The following is a 17,962-nucleotide window of genomic DNA, read 5'->3' as shown; positions in this document are numbered from 1 at the left end:
AAAAATCTTTTTTCTGTGACTAACATGATACAGCACGCCATATTTCAACTTTGAATTTACTGTCCCTGAAATTCAGAAGTTTGCAGAGGGGGTGCAGAGTTTAAAATCTAATTTTTGGTTGTTAATACTGTGCTCCTACCACACTATCTGAGCAACATGACTGGGAGAAAGAGAGACCGTGGTGGAAGGGGAATTGGGCTTAGTGTTCAAGGTGTACGTGGGGTAGGTGGTAATGATGGTGAAAGTAGTGAAGCAATGTCACGTCCTATGCAAAGACAACTGACAACTTATGTTACTGGACAGGCTACACCACTACCTTTCTTTGGCAGCCGCACAGCGGTATGCCGTGTTGATAATGCCCAGAAAGAGCATGTACTCGAGTAGATGGCAAGTGCAGCTTCAAGCGGCCTCTCTTTGTCTTCCTCCACCTCAACATCACACCCAGTACAGTCCACAGATATGGCACCCAAATTTCCCTTGCTTACCCCCGCGTCCCAGCTATCCAAACGTTCAACTGACTGCACAGAAACACAGATGGGTGATTCTGAAGAGCTGTTCACACATTCTATGCCATGTTCTATGGGCTAAGCAACAGCTCATGTGAAAAAGACAGGTATACTAATAGATCATAAACTGAACATGAGTCAACAGTGTGATCCTGCAGCAAAAAGGGCAAATGCAATTGTGGGATGTATTAACAGAAGCATACAGTCTAGATAACATGAAGTCATTATTGCCCTCTACTCCTCTTTGGTCAGACCTCATCTGGAACACTATGTCCACATTTTAAAAAAGACATTAACAAACTCGAGCAAGTTCAGAGAAGAGTGACCAGATTGGTGACCGGTCTGCAAACCATGTCCTGTGAGGAACCGTTACAGGATTTGGGAATGTTTAGCTTGCAAAAAAGAAGACTAAGAGGAGACTTAATAGCTGTCTACAAATATCTCAAGGGTTGTCACATTGTAGAAGGATCATCTTTATTCTCATTTACACAAGGAAAGACTAGAAGCAATGGGAGGAGACACAGATTAGATATTAGAAAAAACTTTTTGAAAGGGTGATCAATGAGTGGAACAAGCTGCCACAAGAGGTGGTGAGTTCTCCTTCCATGGAAGTCTTCAAACAGAGGTTGGGTAGACATCTGTCTGGGATGATTTAGTGAATCCTGCTTTGAGCAGGGGGTTGGACCAGATGACCCAGGAGGTCCCTTCCAACTCTACCATTCTATGATTTTTCATCAGAAGTATGCTTAAAAGTGTTGCAGAGTCAAGATGAGGAAATCTGCACAGATGCCCACATTTTTTTTAGCTTGGATCTGGGGCAGGAAGAAGCATGGGCGGACATACCACCAGTTCAATCGGTGTGGCTGCTCCACGGGGCCCCTGCAGGGCGGCTATTAATGAGGGCAATCTGGCCAGTTTATCCAGCCCAAGGCTCCGGAGGGCCCCTGGCAAGATTGCCCTCATGTGCGGCGGGCAGGGAACAATCCCTGCAGCTCCACTGCCTGCAAGAGAAAATGGCAGTGGAGCAGAGCTGCAGGGAATGGATCTATCCTGCATCCTGCCCAGCGCTTCCTGTCTCACACAGCAGTGGCTGAATGACATCATTCAGCGCTGCGGCTGTGCGAGACAGGAAGCTGCTGGCGATGGTGCGGCTTCAGGATACTGTGCGAAGAGGTGAGGCGTGTGTATGCAGAGGTGAATGGTGCTGTGTGTGTATGCAGAGAGGTGAATGGTGCTGTGTGTGTGCAGAGAGGTGAATGGTGCTCTGTGTGTGTTTGTGTGTGTGTATGTATGTATGCAGAGAAGTGAATGGTGCTGTGTGTTTCTGTGTGTGTATGTATGCAGAGAGGTGAATGGTGCTGTGTGTGTATGTGTATGCAGAGAGGTGAATGGTACTGTGTGTGTCTGTGTGTGTATATTCAGATAGGTGAATGGTGCTGTGTGTGTGTGTGTAGGTGGAGGAGAAGGCAATGATGGGGTGATGGGGCAGAAGGCAATGATTGGGTTGACAGAGCGCAGTGATGGAGGAGAAATCAATGATGGGGTGGTGGAAAGGGCAATAATGGAGGTGGTGGGGGAGGAGGAAATGATGAAGGTGGTGCATGGGCAATAATGGGGTGGTGGGGAGGAGGAAATGATGGAGGCGGTGTAATGGGCAATGATGGGGGTGGTGAGGCAGAAGGCGATGATTGGGTTGACAGAGAGGGCAATGATGGTGAGAAAGCAATGATGGGGGTGGTGGAAAGGGCAATAATGGGGGTGGTGGGGAGAAGGAAATGATGGAGGTGGTGAATTGGCAATAATGGGGGTGGTGGGGAGGACGAAATGATGGAGGCGGTGTAATGGGAAATAATGGGGTGATGGGGCAGAAGTCAGTGATTGGGTTGACAGGGTAATGGTGGGGTGATGGGTCAGAAGGCAATGATTGGGTTGATAGAGAGGGCAAAGATGGGGGTGATGGGGGAGAAAGCAATGATGGGGTGGTGGAAAGGGCAATAATGGGGGTGGTGGGGGAGGAGGAAATGATGTAGGTGGTGAATGGGCAATGATGGGGTGGTGAGGCAGAAGGCAATGATTGGGTTGACAGAAAAGGCAATGATGGGGGTGATGGGGCAGAAGGCAATGATTGGGTTCACAGGGCAATGATGGGTTGATGGGGAGAAAGCAATTATGAGGTGGTGGAAAGGGCAATAATGGGGGTGGTGGGGGAGGAGGAAATGATGGCGGTGGTGAATGGGCAATAATAGGGGTGGTGGGGAGGAGGAAATGATGGAGGCGGTGTAATAGGCAGTGATGGGGTGGTGGAGGAATATCGTAGTTACCCACCGGTAACGGTATTTCTCTGATCCCATGATGGCACCACGGAGAGAGGGATCCGCCCTCAGGGACAGGAAACCCACAGATTAAAAAGGCGGGACCTCTCTTCCACCTCAGTTCGGTTTACAGAGCCTTGACAGGACTTTAGCTGTAACTTAAATGGTTATTAAACAACAAAATAATTAAATCTTTCCTTTTTTTTTTTTTGCGACACCTCGTGACTAAACATTAGTAGTGTGCACACCCACACGTGAAAGGGAGAGAATATACGGGTGCCGTCATGGGATCAGAGAAATACCGTTATCGGTGAGTAACTACGATATTCTCTTACCCCCATGACGGCACCACGGAGAGAATTTCATAGAATGTATATTAGAGTGGGATTACTGCCTCCAGAACCCTCCTACCAAAGGTTAGGTCTGAAGAGCAGGATAGGTCCAGTTGGTAGTGTTTGAAAAATGTAGAGGGAGAAGACCAAGTGGCTGCTCTACATATCTGGTCGATCGATGCTCCTGCCCGCTCTGCCCAAGAGGTTGATATCGATCTGGTTGAATGAGCTTTGATCCCTTCTGGAGCGGCTTCATTGGACGAGGCGTATGCTAGAGTGATGGCCTCCCTTACCCATCTCGCCAATGTTGCTTTTGACGCTTTGTGCCCTTTATTTGGACCCTGAAAACAGACAAACAGAGACCTGCCTTTCCTACACTCCCTTGTGGCTGTTATATATTGGGTCAAGCATCTCAAGATCTAGTGTGTGTAGGGACTTCTCTTTTTCGTTTTTGGGATTTGGGCAAAACGATGGTAAGGATATTTGCTGAGATCTATGAAAACGTGATGCTACCTTGGGCAGGTAAGACGGGTCAGTCCTAAGGACTACTCTATCCTCTAGTATCTGGGTTAGAGGCGGGTAAGGTGAGAGAGCCTGCAAGTCACTAATTCTGCGTCCTGAGGTTAATGCTACCAGGAGAGAGGTTTTCAGGGAGATTATCTTTAAGGAAGCTTGAGACAAGGGTTCAAAAGGCGCTTTCGTGAGTGCAGAAAGTACCAGGTTTAGGTCCCAGGGAGGCGAAGTGTGGTGTATGACTGGTTTAGACCTAATTGAGGCTTTTACAAACCTTTTTATCCAGTGATTCCCTGCTAGGTCACAGTTGTATAAGGCACCCAATGCTGCAATTTGAACTTTAAGGGTATTTGTTGCTAACCCTTTTTCTAATCCTTTCTGAAGGAATTCTAGCACTTCCTTAATTGGGATTTTCCCCGACAAACTGACATTTGGATTAGAGAGGAACTTCTTCCAGACCCTGCCATATGCTCTGGTAGTTACTGGTTTCCTACTGGACAAGAGTGTTGAAATTAAATTTGAGGAAAACCCCTTTTTGCTAAAAGTTCCCTCTCAAATTCCATGCTGTCATGTGTAGGTTTTTTACTCGTGGATGGTTTATTGACCCTTGGCGTAGAAGATTTGGGATGTCCGGGAGAACCCATGGCTCTGTTACCGACATCAAGCGTAACCATGGAAACCACGCTCTCTTTGGCCAGAACGGGGCTATCATAATCACTCTTGCCCTGTCCTCCCGGATTTTCTTCAGAACTAATGGAATTAATGCTATCGGAGGAAAGGCATAAGCCAGTTGGAAGTTCCAGGGAATCAGAAAAGCATCTAGGGTCACTGGGTTCCCCCATGGGTCGATTGAGCAAAATGCCTGTATTTTCCAGTTTAGATAGTTTGCGAACAAATCTATTTCTGGTACTCCCCAGCAAGCTACAATGCGGTTGAATATCTCTTGGTTCAACTCCCATTCCCCCTGTCTTAACAGTGTTCTGCTTAAAAAATCTGCCGCCTGGTTCTCTGTCCCTTTGATGTGAAGGGCTGACAGAGAAGACAGATTTGTTTCTGCCAATGTCAAGATAGATTTTGTCACGTCCATCAACGAGCGGGACCTTGTTCCCCCCTGGTTATTGAGGTATGCCACCACCACCCTGTTGTCTGATAGTACTCTTACATGATGGGAAAGGAGGAAAACTAGGAAGTGTTCGAGTGCGTATTTTACCGCCAAGAGTTCTTTCATGTTTGATGAACATAGTTTTTCTGTTTCTGACCAAGGGCTTTGGGCAATTTGATCTTTCAAATGAGCCCCCCAACCCCATGGGCTCGCATCCGTGGTTAGGGTTACCGAAACTGGCCATACCCATGGAACCCCCCTGGTTAAGTTGGTCGGGGCTAGCCACCAACCTAGGGAACATATTGTTCATGAGGAGATTTTTAAGCGCTTTTCTAAATCCCCTTTTAATCGGAGTTGTGCTTCTAGTATCTCTGTTGTGAATTCTGCTTTTGGGCTCCCTCCGGTGGTTGTAGGTGGTAATGCAGTTGTCCCCGAGTTGCAGTCCTGGTCAGGTGTATCTGCTGATTGCAGTTCTGACTGGGGTATTTAGGCGTGCAGGATTCATTAGTCCTTGCCAGTTGTCCATGGTTGTTGGGAGGTTTTGGTCCTGGTTTGGTTCCATCTGCCTTCTGCCAAATCAGCAAAGATAAGTGTCTGGTTTTGTTTCTGTGGCACACATGCTGTGTGCTTAATAATTCTGTGCTATTCAGTGTTTTTTTGTCCAACTTAGATTGTCAGTATTTTCTCAGTCTTGTTGGATTCTCTGGAGTGGCAGATATACATTCCATGTCTTTAGTTAGATTGTGGAACTTTTTGTATTATCTGCTGTGGATATTTTTGGAAGGGTTTTAATATTGACCGCTTAGTATTCTGTCCTATCTTTCCCTATTTAGCTAGAGTGGCCTCTTTTGCTGAATCCTGTTTTCTGCCTGCGTGTGTCTTTCCTCTCCTACTCACAGTCAATATTCGTGGGGGGCTGCCTATCCTTTGGGGTTCTGCTCTGAGGCAAGGTAGTATTCCTATTTCCATCTATAGGGGTATTTAGTCCTCCGGCTGTGTCGAGGTGTCTAGTGTTGTGAATTAGACTTTTTTGGCTCCCTCTTGTGGTCACTAGTGATATGACTCTGGGATTGTCTTTCCTCAGTTTGGCACCCACCTGGGTCGTTAGTCCAGGGGTGTTGCTATATAAACTTCCTGGTTTCTCAGTCCAGTGCCTGGCATCGTTGTAATCAGTTCCTTTCTGTTTGCTCCTGTCTGCTGGTCTTGGATCTTGCAAAATTAAGCTAAGTCCTGCTTCCTTGTTTTTTGGTTATTTGCTTTGCTCTTATTTTTTGTCCAGCTTGTACTAAATGTGATTCCTGATTTTGCTGGAAGCTCTAGGGGGCTGGTGTTCTCCCCCCGGGCCGTTAGATGGTTCGGGGGTTCTTGAATATCCAGCACGGAAATTTTGATAGGGTTTTTGCTGACCATATAAGTCATCTTACTATATTCTGCTATTAGTCAGTGGGCCTCTCTTTGCTAAATATCTAGTTCATTCTTACGTTTGTCTTTTCTCCTTACCTCACCGTTATTATTTGTTGGGGGCTTGTATCCAACTTTTGGGGTCTTTTCTCTGGAGGCAAGAAAGGTCTATCTTTTCCCTTCTAGGGTTAGTTAGTTCTCCGGCTGGCGCGAGACGTCTAGAACCAACGTAGGCACGTTCCCCGGCTGCTGCTATTTGTGGTGCTAGGATTAGATATATGGTCAGCCCAGTTACCACTGCCCTATGAGCTGGTTTTTTGTGTTTGCAGACTTGGTATTGTGATAGAAATATATATATCATGTAGATCTCACTTGCATGTATATCCCTTTAAATCATGTCTTAGCTTAAAAGCAAATATATCCAGCTAGTTTATGATCAATTGCTCAACTTAATCACATGAGTTAGGCAAGACGGACCTCGGGACTTTCTGGTATGTCCAGATCGCCAGAGAACAGGGAAGTTAAAGCAGATGGTTCGAAACTAATGTCCCAGAATGTTGCTGACTAGCAGGATAAAGGTGGCAGATGTTTCCGAAAGTACAAAATCAGCTTGTTGCTAGGTAGACCATAGTTCGAAGATGCCATGTACTCAGTTAAATGCATTATGTACTCAGTCAACCAATGAAATAATAGCTAAATTGAATGTTAATTTACTAACCACTCCCATTTTATACGCTTTTATAAGATCATGTATCAATCAATAAACCAGAGATCTGGATGGAATCTTATACTGTCACTTTGTGTCAGAGTTCATTCTTTCTTGAGCGCTCAATAGATCTGATCTGATAATAATTGGGAACGGACACAGCATACACACGGGGTTAAATTCACCCCGAGCCAAATTTCTATAACAGGTGGCGCCCAACGTGGGGCAGGAGGACGAAGATATCGCACAGGGGACATCCCTGACCGGAAGGAAAGAGGGTACAGGCCGAGGCCTCGGCGCAAGGGATGGAGACTGCAGCTCCATCAGAGTAAGGTAAGAAAATTCTGTCATCTTACCTGAATGTCCCCTGTGCTCAGTCCGAGTCTGTATCCTTAGCCGGTCAGGTGTGCTCACCGCAGTCCCAGGTGACGTAAAAAGTCCATACCTCCCAAAATCCCTGGGATTTAAGTGTCTGCTGTGTGCCGCATCTGTTTTGTGTTTGTATAAGATCCAGGAGAGGAAGAGGAAAGTGACTGCTTACGCTTGTGGTTGCTGGGAAACAGACCGCAGGAGGTCAAATCGCTCGATAAGTTATTGCAGGATTCCTGTGCATAGGAGGAACATGTAGAGTTCCGGAGCAGGTGGCTCCAGGTTCCAGGCACGGGTAGTGATAACTTACAGGGCTACTGCAGATTCCCGTAGTGCCGGCGATCCAGTTAGGACGTCCGGACCGGGGTGGTAGATTTCCCGCTTGTTGTGCTTCTCAGGCACTCAGGCAGCCCGGGCGCAGGTGCGTCCAGTGCGATTGGCAGTAGTCTGTTCCCAGCGCAACTTGCACGTGTCACAGAATAATAAAGAGGGCTTATCGATATTTCTCCTGGACGTCATTGTGTGTGTTTGTAAATGTCACGTTAATGTTGCTTGAGTGCATACAACTATAAAGTTGAAAAAGAGAGTTTTTTTTTCTTTTTCTCTTCCCTAAACACTTCCTCTTTTTCTAGACGGAGAAATATGCATGGTAAATCACACTGTCACAACTGTTTTCTTTTCTTTTTTGAAATCTAGCTAGAGAATAGCTTTTATCCGAAGAAAAGGTGAAATTAAATAGTACCTATTATTTTTGATGTGACATACGTGTATCAGATACGAGATTTTAGTGATATTGCATATTATAATATTACAGTATTAGAAAGGGGAAGTGTGTCTCTGACTGCGTTGAGTGCAGAGGGGAGAATATATATATATATATATATATATATATATATATATATATATATATATATATATATATATATATATATATATATAGCCGTCTTTTAGTCATTTTGAAGATTTTTGTTCTAAGTTTTTTATTAAAGTTTTTTTTTGTATAATTTAGGTTTTCTTTTTCTTTTCTTAAATTTTTTTTTTTTTGACAGTATAAAAAAGGTGAAGAGACAGGAAAGGAAAAACTTTTTGGGAAAGAAAAAAAAAAAAAATTTTTTTTTTTTTCTTTCCCAAAAAGTTTTTCCTTTCCTGTCTCTTCACCTTTTTCTTTGTTTAAAAGGGGATAGTTTTTTATATCTTCCTTTTTTTTTGTATAAAAATTTTGAGTTTTTCTGATGGTTTTCCTTAATTCTGGTCCCAACTTTTTACATCAATTTTTTGAAGGTGTGTTTTTCCTTTTGTTTTTCGTGTTTTTATATACACACCTCCTAGAGGTCTTTTTTCTTGTGTTTTTTATTTGTCTTTTTGCAATGGGGAATAGAGTGGCCAAGCGACAGGAGAGCCTTTTGCTCCCTGATGAGAAAACGGCCCCCCAGATCGTGGCAGAGCACGAAGGTGTAAAATATGTGAAGAATTACAAGCAGCTCATGAAAGTATGTGAAATCCATCAGGGAGGCAGGCTTCAAGCTGCAGAGTGGCATGATGTTTTGAAAAGGAAGAAAGGGAAGCTAGTTGACACTGATTTGCTGTCTGCTGCAGCAGCATGGTATAAAGTGGCTACAGATTTGCATCGATTAGGAAGCATTGAACGTTATGTGAAAGAGTCAGGAAGTGATTTTTATGTGTACAAAGTGGGGAAAGGTGTCAAACCATCAGCACCTCCCCCATATGGGGATGAAAAATATTGGGTATGTACAGTCTGCTCCCAACAGAATCCATTGTTCAGGGAGACTTGCTCCGTGTGTGGTGCGCCCCGCCCAACCGCTGTGCAGGGAGATGGCACTGTTACTCTGGCGATGCCGTCTCGGCCTGCATTAAAGAGGAAGGAATTCTCTCCTTGTCTTTCTCCGCCATCTTTCTCCTCCTCCTCTCTCTCTCTCCCTCCTCTCTCCCCTCCTCTCTCTTCTCCTCTTTCCTCTCCTCTTTCCCCTCCTCCCTCCTCTCCTCTTTCTCCTCCTCTTTCTCCTCCTCTTTCCCCTCCTCTTTCTCCTCCTCTTTCCCCTCCTCTCTCTCCTCCACATTACTCCACACCCCATCCTTCTACTCCCTCATCTCCTCCTCCTTCTACACCACACCCACCCTCTTCTTCACACTCTTCATGCTCTCCCCCTTCTCTTCCACCGCACCCTTTGCTTCCTTCTCTCTCTCTCTCTCACTCCTCACCCCCACCTTCTGCGCACCTTACATCTCTATTTCCCTCCATTCCTCTGCACCATGCATCTCCTCCTGTTTCACACTCTCCTTCTCCTGCCTTGTTGCCTGCTGGGCGGATGCCAGATTCGGGCAGTGTGGTCTCTCTGTATCCGGTGCTCACCGCACAGGGAACATTCTATGTGCCAAATACAGTTCAGCCTCTACCAGTCATGTTATCAGGGGAGGAAGGTGGAAATCCCCCGGCAGAAAGCACCCCTCAGCCAGCAGCAGGCAGCTCAGGTCCGGGGACAGGGGGGAGGCCACAGGCACCACCATCTGATGATGATCGGTATCCCCGGTCAGAGCAGCCAACATTCACACCACAATGGAACTATAATCCTCCGCAGTTTCAGCAGGGTGGAGAGACATCTTCTCGCAAAAAGGCAATTCCCAGAACCACCCATCAGCCACTGCATGACCCCAGTACACGATATCACAGCAATTCATCTGATGAAGATGAAGAAGGGACTTCATACATGCTGCCCAGCACCAGAAAGAAGAACCCACAGGCACTCAGAAGACAGGGGCAAATAGAAGCACCACCTTTACACTATGTGCACTTCACCCCAAGTCAGGTGACCAGCATCCTCAACAATCTTCCAGACCCAGAGATGCACCCCATGCCATTCTACAGAAGAATGCAGCAGAACCAGCGCACATATGCAGCCACCTGGAATGATCTGTGGGCTGTGATGGAGATAAAGGCAGGTGATGCCTTCTGGCCAATCATGAAGGAACATTTCAAGCTTGCAGCAGACCTAGATGTACATGCCTGGGAGTCAGGGCCGAAGCTGATTGAACAACTCAGAGAGTGGGCCAAAGGCAGGCTGGCCGGACAGGCCCTCAGTTTACACGACATGAGTCAGGAAAAGACAGAGTCTGTGGAGAAGTTTCATGGCAGAGTAATGCAGGTCTTCCAGGACCTCGGCTTCACCATTCATGACCAGATACACAGGCAAATGTTGGCACAGGCCTTTGTGCATGGACTCAGAGAGCCAATCAGGAAGCCGCTGATAGTGGCTAGGCCCGAGTACAGGTCAATAGCAATGGACACCCTGCTCACAGTAGCCAAAGGGATCGAGTCCCAACCAGGAGTGCGGAAGACAACGCCCCTCATGGTGGCCATAGACTCTGAAGAGCCACCGCAACACCGAGACAGAAGGAATGTCAGATGTTTCAACTGCGGTAAATTGGGTCATTACCAGAGCCGGTGCAGGGCTCCACCACAACCCAAGACCCTGCCCAGAGGAGCAGGCCAAGGAACAGACAAGGTAAACAGTGAAGAGCCCCGTCCATAGGACAGGGGCAAGCCAGGTCCGCAAGACACCACGCTCCAGACATGCAAAACCCCATCAGCAGGACCAACCCCTCAAATTACCCTGGAAGTGGATGGCGTTGTCAGATCTTTTCTTGTGGACACTGGTGCAGCCAGAAGTGTGATGAGACATGTGGAACTCCCTGACCCTACCTGCCTATCAGAATCCTCTGTATCTTGCGTAGGCATTGATGGTCAAGTCAGACATTCTCGGCTTACAAGGCCTCTGAGCGTGTGCACTCAGCCAGGACACTCTATCCTATCCCAGTTTGTGGTGTCAAGAACCTGCCCACTCAACCTGCTGGGGGTGGACCTACTACAAAAACTGAAAGCAACCATAGTGTTCCAGGAAGATGGGACCGTAACCCTTTCTTCACCTTTGACCCAGGAAGAGTCAGTGATGCTGGCGGCCCTACAGGAACCTCAGGCAACTGATGAAGGCCTACCCAAGGAGGTACTGGACGTAGTACCAGAAAGTCTATGGTCCAAGGGACCCCAAGATGTGGGAAAACTTCAAGTTGCCCCGGTGCGGGTATCACTCAAGCCAGGCACTCCATATCCTCGTAAGGCCCAGTATCCCTTGTCCATCGCTCAGAGTCAAGCTGTCTCAGACCAATTGAAGGTGTTTCTGGAAATAGGGGTCATTGACCCTTGCACCTCTCCTTGCAACACCCCGCTTTTCCCCGTCAAGAAGAAGACTGTAAAAGGGGAGCCAGCCAAGTTCAGAATGGTACATGACCTAAGAGCTGTGAATGACGCTACAGTGTTTGAAACTCCAATTGTGCCGAATCCGCACACTCTGCTCTCAAATGTGCCTTCCACAGCAACAGTGTTCACGGTGATCGACCTGGCTAATGCTTTCTTCAGTGTTCCCCTCCATCCGGACGATCAGTTCCTGTTTGCCTTCACGCATCAGGGGGCACAGTACACATGGGCGGTGATGCCCCAGGGGGCCCAGAACAGCCCCTCACAATTCACCAAAGCAATGTCCACAGTTCTCGCCAACTGGATCACAGAACATGCAGAAGTGACCCTGCTACAATACGTGGACGATCTACTCCTCTGTGCAGTTGACTTTGACACGTGTAAAACACATTCCGTGTCTCTCCTACTCTACCTGGCGGAACAGCGCTGCGAGGTCTCAAAGAACAAAATCCAGTGGTGTCTGAAGCGAGTTACATTCCTTGGGCACTGCATTGCTCACCAGACGAAACACCTGACAGATGATCGGAAGACCACAGTGGAGAAGATGGCCCCTCCAACAACTCCAAAGGGGCTACAAGCTTTCCTTGGTCTGGTTTCGTATTGCAGAGCCTGGATCCCTGATGCCTCAGTCCTAATGCAACCTCTGTATGACTGCGTCAATGCAACCCCGTTCCTGCTAACAGATATGGCCTTCAGTTCGTTCAAAAAGCTAAAAGACTCCGTAGTCTCAGCGCCAGCACTAGGCCTACCTGACTACAAGAAGCTATTCCGTCTCTACCTGATGGAGAAAGAAGGCCATGCTACTGGAGTCCTGACACAGACTCACGGGGGAAGACAGAGACCCCTAGGCTACTTCTCAGCTCGCCTGGATCCAGTTGCAAGGGGAGCCCCCTCCTGCATGAGAGCAGTATTTGCAGCACACGCCCTCCTGGACAAGACTGCTGACATCATTCTTGGACATCCACTGGAAATCCTGGCTCCACATGACATTTCAGCAATTCTCAACCAAACCCAGCCAAAACATCTCTCCACCGCAAGACATCTTCGCCTGCAGTGCTCCCTACTACTGCCTGACAATGTCACTATCTCCAGATGTACAGTCCTCAATCCGGCCACTCTACTCCCACTCCCAAGGGGGGATATGAATACGGACCCCTCAGATCAAAATCTGCACGATACCTTTCACAAGGATCTGGATTTGCTCCGGACAGATGACCATGACTGCTTCAGCATCATAATAGATTATGGCCGCACACATCTGTGCTAAAGTAAGGAAGTTTGAAATATATGGAATAGGAATAGCATAACGGCTTATGAACTTTATGAACAAACATGAGATTTTAGCACAAGATTTGGCCAAACTTTGTGAGCCCATTCACCAACGACAAGGTAATCTCAGATTGAATGGGTAACTACACTGACTGCCTGGTGTGAACACTTACCTATGGTCTCCATAAATGCACCAGCATTTATAATTATTATATATATTGTTCAGTCAGTTTACTTATTTTTGCTTCAGCATCATGCAACAGGAAACAGCAGGACTACCCAATGTGGCAGAAGAGCCGCTGACCAACCCAGAGTTGATCCTCTACGTAGATGGCTCCAGATTTGCAGATGATGAAGGAAGATTCCACACGGGATGTGCAGTGACCAGCAATCAAGAAATCCTGTGGTCTAGAAGTCTGCCGCCTAGCCTGTCAGCCCAGGAAGCAGAACTAATAGCACTGACGAAGGCCTGCCGGATGGCAGAGGGCAAGACTGCAAACATATACACCGATTCAAGGTACTCGCATGGCATAGCACACGACTTTGGACCCATCTGGGCTGCAAGAGACTTCATCACAGCAAGCGGAACAACCGTGAAGCATCATGGAGCCATTAAGGACCTGCTGAACGCACTTCAACTTCCAAAAATGGTGGCCGTACTGAAAGTCAAAGCGCATGGAAAACTGAACACAGTAGAGGCACGGGGCAACAACATGGCCGATATGGCAGCCAAAGAAGCCGCCAAAGGAAGACAATGCGGAGAAGTGGGAGAGGTCGTAGAGCCGGACGGCTACTACGTGGCAACTGAGGACAAGACACCAGATGAGATGACATCTTGGAATCTATTCAAGAAGTTGCAAGAGCAAGCTCCAAAGGAAGAAAAAGAGAGTTGGATGCGGAAGGGTGCAACACATCAAGAAGGAAGGGTATACTCAATGGACTATAAACCCTGTTTACCCCGAAGCATGTACCCTATGGTGGTCCAGTGGGCACATGGGCCCACCCACAGATCAAAGACACAGATGAATGATCTGATTGGTGCTTACTGGTTCGCTCCAGGGATCTCCACCCTAACAGCCAAGTTCGCAAGCAGCTGTCTGACCTGTGGCAAATGCAACCCTGGAAGAATGGAGAAAGTTCCCACCCATCATCTGGCCAGACCACTATACCCCTTCCAGAGGATCCAGATAGACCACATCCAGATGCCGCCAAGTGGAGGTTTTGAATATGCCCTTGTGGTCGTGGACGTGTTTTCAGGATGGCCAGAAGCTTTCCCAGTGAGGAATCAGTCAGCAAAGACTACTGCGAAGAAGCTGCTTTCAGAGATCGTGTGCAGATACGGGGTCCCAGAAGTGATAGAGAGTGATCAGGGTCCCGCATTTACAGCAAACCTCACAAGGGAGATCTGGTCAGCAGTAGGGTCAGACTTAGGCCTACACACTCCCTATCACCCTCAGAGTAGCGGGAAAGTAGAAAGACTAAATGGGACACTTAAGAACAGGATGTTGAAAGTTGCCCAAGAGGCACGCAAACCATGGCACGAAACCCTTCCCATTGCACTGTTTAGTGTAAGGCACACTCCCCGGGGCCCAGAAAAGCTGTCACCACATGAGATTCTGTTTGGGTCCAGCCCTAGGTTAGGGGTATTCTTCCCTCAGCAGTTGGCAATGCAATATGATACTTTGTCTGCTTATGTAATTCAACTGTCCAAAAAACTAGCTGATGTCCATTCTCGAGTTTTCTCTTCATTACCAGATCCAGGAGCGGTACCCGGTACGCACTCCCTGAAACCAGGAGACTGGGTGTTGGTAAAGAAGTTCGTGAGGAGAACACTCGACCCCAGATTTGACGGTCCCTTCCAAGTGCTGCTGACAACACCAACCTCTGTGAAACTAGAGGGAAAACCCACTTGGATCCACGCATCGCATTGCAAGAAGGCTCCCGTACCAGAAGATACGCCAAAGCCAGAATGATCCTGTATATCCTCTGTGTGATACATATCCTGGGGGCAGAAGCTCCTCGCACCCCACCTCTGGGAGGGGAGATCACCAAGGATGGGGACTACACCATTTTCTGGTTCGATACATCAGCACACATAATTACATACCTGTTTGATTACTGCGATGTGGTACACTGCCCACCCACACAGCTGGACAGTTTGGGGCATGGGACTCAGTATATTTGTGTTGCAGATAAATATTGGGGAGACAAATGTGAATACTGGGCAGCGGCAGCATGGAACACTGGTGACAGTTGGGGATACAAACCCCCATCAGCCCTAAACAGAAAAGATAAAGATGGCAAGTCCTTAATTGACCGTATGCGCCTAACAAAGCAGGCCTTCAGGAAAGGGTGCAGCACCAGGGGGGAATGCAACCGACTCATACGTAGCATTGAAAACCCCTCCCCAGGTGATGCCGGTACTTACATAATGAGCAGTACACCTCCAAGTGGTGAACGCAAACCCCCTGTGCAGTACTCAGGAAAATTCAAGCTGGCAAATGCAGCTGACAAGCCCAATGTGACTCAGGAGACCCCTAGTAACGTAAAGGTACTGACAGACCCGACCTATGAGGAGACTTTAGCAGTAGAGACTGGGTTCTCTGAAACCAATTACTGGCTAGAGTGGGTAAGATACACAGCCCAACAGGATAATGGGAGTGGCTGTTATGCATGTGCCGGAGCCAGACCCCATCTGGGCACAGTGCCACTTAACATCCCAGAATCCCAGCAGGCCTGTTTTCTCAGCATATACACTAACTCATCTCATTCTGCATCCTGTGAACACTGGAAGTCTAAGTACCCACTCATGACTAAAGACACCCCCCCAGGGACTGGAATAACAATATACCCTGGTAATTACACCTGTTACACACGCACAGGGGCTGGCAGGGATGTAAAAAACTTCACTAAAGGGTTCTGCTCAGAGTACAGTACCACCACTGACAACCTAATTAATCATGTGGTCTCCCTAGGTGACATATACTGGATCTGTGGTGATATGAAGATACGTAGCAGACTGGAAGGTGTTTGGGTAGGCCAATGTGCACTGGCAAAAATTCTGATGCCCTTCCACCTGTTTCCCTACACCCATGAGTCCTCACCCAGTACTGCAGTTAGCAGACCAAAGCGGGCAAGTGCCCCAAAAGGCAGTTTTGATCCACATGTTTATATAGACAACGTAGGTGTGCCTAGGGGGGTACCTGATGAATTTAAAGCCAGGGACCAGGTCAAGGCAGGATTTGAGTCATTGTTGCCAATAATAACTGTGAACAAAAATGTTGATTGGATAAATTATGTGTATTACAACCAGCAGAGATTTGTTAACTACACCCGAGATGCTCTAAAAGGTCTGGCAGACCAGTTGGGCCCCACTTCCATCATGGCATTCCAAAACAGGATGGCCCTAGACATGATTCTAGCTGAAAAAGGAGGTGTTTGTAAAATGATCAAAGACACCTGTTGCACCTACATCCCAGACAATACTGGTCCCAATGGTAAAGTCACGGTGGCGATACAGAAACTCACCGAGCTATCAGAGGAATTGAAACAAAACTCAGGAGTGAAAGATCCTTGGGACCAGTACTTTGGATGGATGAATGGGTGGCAAAGGTTGCTAGCACAGATTGGGGCAGCCATACTTGTTATTTTTGTTCTTGTGATAATTTCTGGTTGCTGCGTAATCCCTTGTATCCGCAGGATGATGGAAAAGACAGTCAAGGAAACCACAAACCTGATGCCACATCTCCTCCTGGACGAACCTATTCGAATCCAGATTCACCCACCTGACGACGCACCCCACCCCGATGAGGATGAATATGTGGAACTGATTGGAGAACTTCGCCAATATGAGACTATGCATGCTTCCACCCCCCTTTAGGGACAGATCTCCTGACCGCCCATTTGCAAAAAGTCTGTACGGTGTAGGGCATGTGCATTAGGTATATGTCAGTTCGCCGACAGCACAAAAGAGTTGCAGCGCTTTGGGACAGGAGGCTAGGATTAGGGCAAGTGATATCTAAGGGGGGCTTGTGATAGAAATATATATATCATGTAGATCTCACTTGCATGTATATCCCTTTAAATCATGTCTTAGCTTAAAAGCAAATATATTCAGCTAGTTTATGATCAATTGCTCAACTTAATCACATGAGTTAGGCAAGACGGACCTCGGGACTTTCTGGTATGTCCAGATCGCCAGAGAACAGGGAAGTTAAAGCAGATGGTTCGAAACTAATGTCCCAGAATGTTGCTGACTAGCAGGATAAAGGTGGCAGATGTTTCCGAAAGTACAAAATCAGCTTGTTGCTAGGTAGACCATAGTTCGAAGATGCCATGTACTCAGTTAAATGCATTATGTACTCAGTCAACCAATGAAATAATAGCTAAATTGAATGTTAATTTACTAACCACTCCCATTTTATACGCTTTTATAAGATCATGTATCAATCAATAAACCAGAGATCTGGATGGAATGTTATACTGTCACTTTGTGTCAGAGTTCATTCTTTCTTGAGCGCTCAATAGATCTGATCTGATAATAATTGGGAATGGACACAGCATACACACGGGGTTAAATTCACCCCGAGCCAAATTTCTATAACAGTATGTACTTTTGAGACCCTCTGCCATTGGGGTCATAACAGTATGCCAGGCCAAGGTTGAATGTTTAATGCATTGCAGAAGTGGGATTACAAGAAAGGAAAGTCTGAGTTTTTTGTTTTTTTTCTTTCCTCTCTTTTTTCCTCCCCTTTACCTCTGAGTGGCTTGTGCTTGCTGCAGACATGGATGTCCAGACTTTGATTACAAGTGTGGATCAGCTTGCTACTCGTGTGCAGGGCATACAAGATTTTGTTACCAGTAGTCCAATGTCTGAACCTAAAATACCTATTCCTGAACTGTTCTCTGGAGACCGATTTAAGTTTAGGAATTTCAGGAATAATTGTAAATTGTTTCTATCTCTGAGACCCCGTTCATCTGGAGACTCAGCTCAGCAAGTTAAAATTGTTATCTCTTTCTTACGGAGCGACCCTCAGGATTGGGCCTTCTCGCTAGCGCCAGGAGATCCGGCATTGGCAAATATTGATGCGTTTTTTCTGGCGCTCGGATTGCTTTACGAGGAACCCAATCTTGAAATTCAGGCAGAAAAAGCCTTGCTGGCTATTTCTCAGGGTCAGGATGA

At 47.0% G+C, this 17,962-nt stretch overlaps 1 protein-coding gene across 2 annotated transcripts in view; it reads left to right on the top strand.

The window, feature by feature from the left end:
- Nucleotides 1-17,729, top strand: part of LOC143809692 (uncharacterized) — a 99,783-nt gene extending 82,054 nt beyond the window's left edge. For both annotated transcript variants that reach the window (XM_077292732.1, XM_077292731.1), the window contains exon 2: nucleotides 14,536-17,729. In XM_077292732.1, coding sequence (XP_077148847.1) covers nucleotides 14,750-16,660 — 1,911 coding nt within the window. In that variant the 5' untranslated portion in view covers nucleotides 14,536-14,749 and the 3' untranslated portion in view covers nucleotides 16,661-17,729. The remainder of the gene's footprint in view (nucleotides 1-14,535) is intronic.
- The last annotated feature ends 233 nt before the right edge of the window (nucleotides 17,730-17,962 follow it).

Source organism: Ranitomeya variabilis, chromosome 2 (assembly GCF_051348905.1).
Source record: "Ranitomeya variabilis isolate aRanVar5 chromosome 2, aRanVar5.hap1, whole genome shotgun sequence".
In the NCBI taxonomy this organism is placed as follows: Eukaryota; Metazoa; Chordata; class Amphibia; order Anura; family Dendrobatidae; genus Ranitomeya; species Ranitomeya variabilis.
This window is presented reverse-complemented; position numbering and strand designations above follow the sequence as displayed.